Source organism: Fundulus heteroclitus, chromosome 17 (assembly GCF_011125445.2).
Source record: "Fundulus heteroclitus isolate FHET01 chromosome 17, MU-UCD_Fhet_4.1, whole genome shotgun sequence".
Lineage (NCBI taxonomy): Eukaryota > Metazoa > Chordata > Actinopteri > Cyprinodontiformes > Fundulidae > Fundulus > Fundulus heteroclitus.
In genome coordinates, this window is record NC_046377.1 from 654,318 (window position 1) to 663,933 (window position 9,616).

The window sequence follows — 9,616 nt, forward strand, 5'->3', positions numbered from 1 at the left end:
TAAAATCGGAGCAGACAGTCGACAGTAATGGAGGTTATTGGCACCTTTGTTCTTTTTTTATTTCTTTAATTTATCTCTGCTACAGCTGATGCTGTTTACTCATGCTCACATATGTACATTTTCTATTTTTTACAAGTAGCTTAGCCAATATCTAACTGGTTTTGTTGGTGTTTCACCTAGATATGAGCATTTACTGCAAGACCTAGCTGCCAACACGAGTCCAGACAACCCAGCGTATGAACAGCTTTCAAGTAAGTATTTATTTAGTCAAATCAGTACATGTTTTTGGTTTTGTTCAAGTAGAATATGTGCATTCTGTATTTATGTCTCCCCTTTGTCTTTGCTGAAGAGTTTCTCAATAAATGCAAAAAAGCAGCTTTAATGTAGTTTGCATCACTTGACAAAAATGATTTCCCTCCCATCCAATGGATTTCTAACACTTTTGAGCATCAAGCTGTTAAGCAAGCTATAGTTATAAAATTTAAGGCTTGTTCAACAAAATTCGGGTAAGACTCATGTTGCCGTCTTCATGAAAAGACACATTTCTTAGTCTCAATTTAATGGACAAAGAAAAATGCTCTTCTTTTATTATTCACTTCTTTTAATTGTCAAAGCACCCATTGACTGATGAGGAAATGAATGCAAAAGTAAGCTCCATGTGCATGTACGTTTCAGTTTGACATCTTTAATTGGAAGTGGATGAGAGCATATTAAGCAGTGGTTATATTAATGAATAAAGCCTTAAGCATCAGCACATATAGATTTTATTTTTATTTTTTTTGTGACACCAGAGGTTACAGACACTAATATGAATAAATGAAATCTGAATAAATCGTTCCTGTCTTAGGTCTGTTAGATTACCAAAATGATTTCTATTTTGTAAATGCCAGGAAAAATGAGAACGGTTCTTTTTTTTTTTTAGACATTGTTTTATCACTTTGTTGAAGGTCAGAAGGTTACATAAATGTTTGTTAATATTTGGTACCCTTGCCTTCAAACTGTATGACTTGGATAACATTTTTGGATATCCTTCCACAAGCTTCTCACAAAACTTGGCAAGACCTTTGACACATTCCTCCTGACAAAACTCGCAGGACTGAGATTGAGGCTTTGTGATTGTCATTCCAAAAATATTGACTTTATTATCCATAACCCTTCATACCCAGAGGGTTTTAGGAGCAATTTTTGCCTGAAATTACATATCTGATATAAATCAAATACAGCTCCAAAATTATAAAATGTAAATATATATTTTATGTGGGACACTAAGGCATTAAAGAATATTTGGTACCCCTGTGTACCATTGTGCACAGCATAAATCAATAAAATGAAGAGAAAAGCCAGAAATCATGACCTATTTCATGACTCGACACTGCTAGAAGGACCTGTTCACTCCTCTGCATTGCTATGGTGAGAGATGGCGGGGAAAAAAAACACTGCAGAAAGTTACATGAGCCCCTTTTCCATAAAAAAACAAACAGGATTTAAAGCCCTAGGCTTTCATGTACCCTGGTAAACTAAAGCCTGGGGCTTTTTGTTTTTCTGCTTGGGACCATTTATGGAAATCAACCCAATAGAGCTGCAACAATGAATCGATAAAAATCCACCATTTAAAGCGTTGGCAACAAATTTCATCATCAATTTGTTGTGCGTGCGATTGTGTTACTCGGCATGTCGCAGAGCTTTTTGCGCGGAACCGTTTCCACCGAGCCGTTTGCAGTAAGCCAGTCAGCAAGCTTTGGCTGCAGAGCGAGTCCAACGAGGAGGAGCTGAGGCGGTATTTTCAAATACTGCTTTTTTTGTAGTAAATTCAACAAATGACGACAGAGAACACAGCTTGAAGTCCTCACAAGATAGGGAGCTCGTCACGCTTCAAAAAATAAGTAACATGCAAGATTTGATATGGCACAAGAGTGCCACAATGATATGGGACGTGAAAGACCATGGAGTCATTGATGATGTTAAACTGAGCTCAACAGCAGGGTAAGTCATTATAATATCTGACGTTTGTTCTATTTCAAAGTGCGGAAATCCCGACAGCACTTGGCTCACGGGCTGTGAGGGGAGTCCTGCGCAGCACCCCAAAACACGACTATATCCGAGCTTTGTCAGTCTGGTAGCTCGTAATGCAGCTGTTAGCTTGTTAGCTGGTTAATGACAGGAGATTGTTTACGTGTGCAACTTTCCCTGATTGGATTAAAATGTGTGAATTAAAAGGAAAAAGTATTCTGAATACACAGTTTATTTGGGCTCAAAATCAAATAATCCAATCATCATGTGCGTTTTTTTTTCTGCACCAATCTTTATTCAAAGTAGAAACTCTGATGTTAGCAGAGTTGTTGAATTTCCATAAAACAACCGCAGAAGTTTTGTACTTTTTCATTTGGATAGAACCAATTATAAACATGGAGGTATGTTGGTTCTGACTGTCCTGAGCGCATAAATGGACCCGCACCAGGTTCTGAAAGTGGTGGAGAACTCCTGCTGTTGAAAGAGCAGGAAGAAATTCTGATCATCTCAAAATGTTTTGTGCTGCACACATCCATCCATCCACATAAATGTGCAATAAATTGATGAGTTTAAATGGACACTAATCAGATTATGGATCATAAACCAGCCCTCTCAATTAGAATACAATTTAATTGTGATAGTAATAATTGTTTGATTAAGCTTTAAGTTTAAGATTTGCTGACAAAGTTTGAGTGAAGGTACTGTGGGATAGGGGAGTAGGGCACTAAACAAATTTTTCAAAAAGTCTTTATGTTGTTTTGTAACCATGATGAAATTTTGGTGCAACACTCACAGTAAGTGGCAGACCCAAATTAAAAACACTTACAGAAAAACGAGACATAAGCATCCCTAAAGGACGCCCTTAAAAATGTAAAGCCCTCAAAAGACAATTCAAAAAGTTCCAAAAACTTTATTGAATAAACATCATTGAAAGAAAAGTGTGTACAAGGGCAAATGTAGCATGTAGTATTTACATAAAATGCAGCTTGCCCCAAATCTATTTCTCACCACCAGGCTCCACTCTATTCTATTCCTGTTGGTATAAATAAATAAATACAAATCAAGCACAGCTTCTTTCTGTCTGGGCAGCGCTGGGACCACAATTCTGTGTGTGTGTGTGTGTGTGTGTGTGTGTGTGTCAAACTTTTTTTCTGAGTCTAATTTTTCCTCTGCTGCATGGCGACTTCAACGTGGACACTTTTTAAGTACAGTATCGTGGACTTTTGATCACAGCAAAATTATTTTTATTTAGTTTAAAGGCTATACATAATCCTGATGAACTGACTGCACAGATGAAGTTTGGAGGTGTACTTTCTCGCCTAAAATCATTTTAAAACAACTTTTTGTGATAAATTAAGGTTATGAAATTGATAGGTTTGTAAACTCCTCCTTTCCTTATTGTCCCTTACTCCATCCTTGTGTGAAACAGTTTTTCTTACTACATACAACCCTGCCCCTTCAACAAGCTCCGGGAAAGAAGAGAAATACTGGGTGGGCCAGGGGACCAACGCCCCTGGAAAATAAAGCGTGGTAAAAGTGAATTAGTCAGGTAAATATGTATGGAAATGCTACCTGTGATTTCCAAAGCCCCAGGTTTTTTAAGTGGCAATGGAAAAGGGGCTATTGTTATTTGGTCACAGCTGCAACTCTAGAGAAACTGCCCATACGTTACTGTGTACAGCAGAAAAGGGTGAGAGCAGCTTTTACTGGTGGACCAGAGATGTGCTGTATCTTGTTTAAAAGGGAGGACTGTCTAGTTTTTAATGATGCCAACTCTGGGGATGTGAAGTTAAACATGTCTGCACACCAAAGCGTTTTTTTAAAGAAAGTCAGCAATGTTAAATAGGATTTTCACAATGTTCTTTTCTCAAGATCTGTTTTGTGAAGTGCACCAGTCGCTCCTGCAGCAAAACAACCCCAATACATGATGCTGTCACCCACGTATTCACGGTTGGCATACTGTTCTCAGACTTAAAAGCTTCCCCCTTCTTCTTCCTTAACGGTTATTGTGAACAAGCAGTTCAATTTTATTTTTGACAGACACAGGACATGTCTCCAAATATAATTTTTTTTTTGTCCCTGCAGGGTCTTCCATAGGGATGTTTATTTCAGCGTAATGGTGGACGGCTGTAGGGGTGTGCGCATGTGTTGGTGTGTCTGGAGGCTGGTACGCACGCTGTTGTGTTGTGCCATTCACTCGATGCGTTCGCAAAGCAGATCATTGCGTAGTGCAGCTCGAAGGGGGTCGTTCATTAAGCTAATAAAAGCTAGCATTAGCTAATGTGGTTTGGGAGGTTTAGAACTGCCTGGATTAGGGATGGGAATCATTAAGGATTTATCGATACTACTACTCAACGATACTCCTTAAGGATCTGGTATTTTATCAGTACCACTATCAATACTTTTCTAATCAAGCAAAAGGGTAAAAAACAAATCAGGATCACTGACTAGTTATTGCTTCTTCCTAGCAGAGTATCCTTTCAGTAACCTCACTCTCGCCACATGGATTTTGTTCCACAGAGGTCAACACATCCATTGGGTATTGCTCCATTGGGAGATGTGTTTCCGAAGGAGGGGCCTTATCAAAAATCCTTGAATATGATTGGATGAACTACTGATCCATCATCTTTACAGACGTGCAACAAGCTCTTGCCAAACCCAGTTGGAGAAGGGTGAAAACATTGTGTTCAATAACAAGAGCGTTCAAAGCTGTTCTCTGGTATTCTTTTAAAAAAATAATAATAAATAGATTGGACAACGCTGATGAAATGGCATCAATGTTGCCACTTCCTCGCTGTGAGCCACCATTGTTGTTTGAATCCAAACAGTCGCTGCTCTGATAAATCACATGTAGGGAAATCCCGCCTGGCAATCCTAATTGGCTCGTCCATTTTATGTGGTATTAAAATCTCTCCCAATGGCAGCGATTCCAGATGGATGTGTGGAGCTTCCCTGGAATGAAATCCATCTGGCGAGAGTCAGGTTAGCCTATCAGCCCATGTTGGTCCAGTACTCGTTTCACTGTGGATAATGACTTTTACCATCTACAGCCAGCATCTTCATAAGGTCTTTTGCTTATGTACTTGGGTTGGTATGCACATTGCGGGCCAAAACCCGTCTCCTTTCTAATCGGTATGATGGCTGGACAGTCCCATGGTGTTTATACTTGCTTAAAATTGTTTGAATAGATGAATGTAGCGCCTTCAGGCATTTTGAAATTTCATCCAAGGATGATCCAGACTTGTGCAAGTCCACCATTCTCTTCCTGACAGCTGATTTATTTTGACTTTCCCATTATGGTAGACAAAAAGGGAGTATTTTAGACCTGCCTTTAAAACACCCACCAGCTTCCAAAGACATGACATCATCATCTGGGGCATCCCAAATTCATTAAAGGCTTAGTGATCTTAGTGTATGTAAACTACAGTAAATGAAGAAAGTAATAAATTGTCAAAAATAATCTGTCGTTACTCTGGCATTTATTAAACAGAAATAATTGTGGTCATTCTAACAGACCTAAAATAGGAAATGGTTTGTTCAGATTTCATTTCTGACAGTGAATTTATTTATTTTTTGTCTTTTTATATAGTGTATGTAAACTTTTGGTTTTGTTAAGAATTATCCGTCTCCAGTTGCGGTCACCCCATGTTTTTTGTCTGAATAATGTGGTGTTCTGAATTTGTAGACTTCTGTTGTTATAAAATACTCTTGAAATAGGAATTATATTTTAACATTTTTAATCTAAAAGGCAGAGGGATGTTTATAGCTTCAGTACTGTACTCTCATACAAAAACAATGCAAGACGGGCAGATTTCTGAACGCTCTAGAGTTTCCAACTCTCTGCCACATCAGCTTATATGGATGAGCAAAGCCTGCTCAGGATTGGTCGATTAAAGCATGTTGTCTTCCAGGATGCACGTCACCATTAGACTGAGAGTTTGGCTTTAGGGAAGATAACTGTCCATTTGTTTATGTATGCCAAATGTCCTTGTGTTCGTTTCCCTGGTAACCATCTTTCGCAGCCACAGCCTCTGGTATCTCATAATCCGTAACATTTTCAACTGTACTGTTAGGAGCTGACACAATGACAGCTAAGAGAAACCGTGGAGGGATTTTTTTTTTTAATTACTGTTGCCCATCATCTTGATCAAGTCTGCACACTCTTCTGGCAGAGATTTCCGACCACACAAATGCTGCACACTGGATATTTGCTCTCTTTGGGCCCATGTTGTGTAGATTCTGGAGATGATTGTACATGAAAATCCCAGTAGAGCAGCAGTTTCTGAAATAATTTAGCCATTCATTAGGTGTTATATTCCAAGTTTTAAGCATTTAGACTAAGTTCTTATTACATTTAACCATGCCCTCAGGAGGTAAACAAAAATATAGAAGCATTAGTATTCCCTTAGCATGATTTTGTAATCATGCAGCACTAATGCAGTTTCGTTTGCTGACTTAGACTATGATAATCCAAGTGGGGTCTTCCTTTCACATAAAGACATGTGATCCATAGTTATGGTGGCTAAAGATGTACAGTTAGGCCCAGAAATTTTAGGACAGCGACACAAGTTTTGTTATTTTAGCTGTTTATGAAAACATATTCAGGATGCAATTATATTATCAATGTGGGCTTAAAGTGCTGACTCTCAGCTGTAATTTGAGAGTATTCACATCCAAATTGGAGCAAGGGTTTAGGAATTACAGCTCTTTAATATGTAGCCGCCTCTTTTTCAAGGGACCAAATGTAATTTTACAATTGACACAGAAGACTGCAAAATGAATAACAAGGCTGCACGGGCTCTTCCAGGTATGGCGTTTGCATTTCACTGCAAAAACGGAACTAAAAATAAGTCTGATTTTCTTGAATTTTGTGTATTTGTCCCTGATTTGAGAAGGTGAATCAGATGATCTGCCAATGGAATGAGTATTTTGAACCCTAAAATAAGATGATGGAGAGGAGTTGTTCCTATCTTAAGTGCAAAAATCTTATTCCATTGGCAAATCATCTTTTATATGTGCTCAAATCAAGGACAAATACACTAACTTCAAGAAAATTTGACTTATTTTTAGTTTCGTTTTTGCCGTGTTTGAAGCTGTTGCTCTGAACACACAACATGCGGTCAAAGGAGCGCTCCATGGAGGTGAAAAAAATAAGAAATCCATCAGAGAGATAGCAGAAATGTTAGGAGGGGCCAAATCAACATTTGGTGCATTCTGAGAAAAAAAGAGCACTGGTGAGCTCAGGAATTCAAAGAGGCCTGGACGTCCATAGAAGACAACATTGATGGATGATCGCAGAATCCTTCCCATGGTGAAGAAAAACCCCAACATCCACACAAGTGAAGAACACTCTCCAGGAAGTAGGTGTATCAGTATCTAAGTCTACCATAAAAAGAAGACTTCATGAGAGTAAACACAAAGGATTCACCACAAGGTGCAAACCATTAATCAGTCTCAAAAATAGAAAGGGCAGAATTATTCAAATTAAAGCACCTGAAGAAGCCAGCCCAGTTCTAGAACAGCATTTCTTGGGTGGATGAGACTAAGATCAACCTGTACCAGAATGATGGGAAGAAGAAAGGTTTGAGAAGAATTGGAACAGATCCAAAGCACACCACATATTCTGTAAAACATGGTGGAGGCAGTGTGATGGCATGACGTGCATAGCTACCAATGGCACTGGGTCACATATGTTTATTGATGATGTGACAAAAGACAGATACAGCCAGATTAATTCTGAAGTGTATAGGAATATGTTTTCCGCTCAGATTCAGCCAAATGCAGCAAAGTTAAGTGGATGGCGCTTCACAGTACAAATGGACAATGATCCAAAACATAATGAAAAAGCAACCCAAGAGTGTTTTTAAAGCAAGGAAACAGAGTATTCTGCAATGGCAAAGTCAATCACCAGATCTCAACCCAGTTGAACATGTATTTTATGAGGCAGAATGACCCACAGACGAGCACCAACTGAAGAGAACTGCAGTAAAGGCCTGGAAAAGCATCATAAAGTAGGAAACCCAGCGTTTGGTGATGTCCATAGGTTCCAGACTTCAGGCAGTCATTGAATGCAAAGGATTCTCAACAAAATATTGAAAAGTAACATTTTACTCAGGGTTATGTTTATTTGTCCAATTACTTTTGAGCCCCTGAAACAAGGAGTTCTTGTATAAAAATAGCTGCAATTGATACATGTTTAATCATATATTTTTGTTCAACCCCTTGAATTAAACCTTAACGCCTGCCCTTCATTTACATTGTAGTCGTTTCATTTCAAATTCAACGTGGTGGCATACAGAGCCCAAATCGTGAAGATTGTGTCACTTTCCAAATATTTCTGGGCCTAACTGTATCTCTCGAGCAGTGCTGGGCCCTTGTGTTACTGCCATTGTTAACAATGAAAATATAACAAAATGTTAGCTGCTAGTGCTATTACACAATGAACAGGCTTCACTTCACTTGTGTAACTTCAAAGTAACTTATTTAAGTAAATGAATAAATTAAAGTGTCTCATCTTATGGTAACAAAAAGGTTTCCTCTTTACAATATTTTGACAATATATCATCCTAAACATATAGTCAGCATTGCATGCTATTCTCTTCATGGAAGCCCATTTAGTCCATTTCCAAAATAAAATCCAGATTTTCCAAAAATTTAATCTTAAATAATAGTAAATCCGAATTAATCGATTTATCGTCCAGCCTCTCTCTGGAAGTAAAAATTGCAAACGGAAATGGATAATGGCCTAGAATACATCCTTAACTCTTTTATACCAGTCAATATGCTAATGTGCTACAGGGATTTTATCTGGACTCCTTTACTGCTTTACATGCTATTGAAATATTGAAATGACCTTAGTTGTCATTTTTTACTAAAATATTTTTGGTAACTTTTTTGCTCATTCAGTTTGCACATAATTGTGTATAGAATCAAGAATCTTTACTGTCATCATGTGTTACCATAATGACATTTTTGCATACGCACACAATGTTTACTTATTCATTTTGATTCAGAAAGAACTCAACTCACAATTTGTTCAACATCCTAATACAAACATTTGTGTTTGACTTTGTTTGGTTGCTCCAGAGGCCTTAGCTGCCGTGTGTGAAGTATCCCAACGCATCCATGACAACGCTCAGCGCCATGAGAACCACCAGCAGCTTTGCAGAGTGCAAAAACTGCTGAAAGGGCGAAAGACACGGGTGTTGGCTCCAGGTTGGATCCTCTAATTGCTTATCCTTTCATCTTCTTTATGAATTGCCTCCATTTCCTCTGTACCTAGCTTTGTAGCTGTTGCTCAAAATCTTTTGTCCAACTTTTGGCCATGACAATTGTAGTTTTATTCCCAAAGCAGTTTGAATTAGACTCAGAAATACTTTAATAATCCCAGAGGGAAATTACAGTTCCAGTACAACTGTCCATCACATACATCACAAACATTTCGGGGGTCATTAACGATTGACTGATGCCTTGCTGCCGAGGACCCTGCCTGAAGCAGTTTCCATAGGTGCGCTGCCTTTAACTCTCTGGAATGATGGAGCCACATTTGGGGAGGGAGAGGAAAAAAATGCATATTTCACACTGTATCCTATTCCAGGATACAGTT

General features: G+C 38.5%; 1 protein-coding gene across 4 annotated transcripts in view; it reads left to right on the forward strand.

Moving 5' to 3' along the window:
• Window positions 1-9,616, forward strand: part of arhgef39 (Rho guanine nucleotide exchange factor (GEF) 39) — a 47,053-nt gene that overhangs the window by 17,149 nt on the left and 20,288 nt on the right. For all 4 annotated transcript variants that reach the window (XM_036149216.1, XM_036149217.1, XM_036149218.1 and 1 more), the window contains exons 6-7: window positions 181-251; window positions 9,097-9,225. In XM_036149216.1, coding sequence (XP_036005109.1) covers window positions 181-251; window positions 9,097-9,225 — 200 coding nt within the window. The remainder of the gene's footprint in view (window positions 1-180; window positions 252-9,096; window positions 9,226-9,616) is intronic.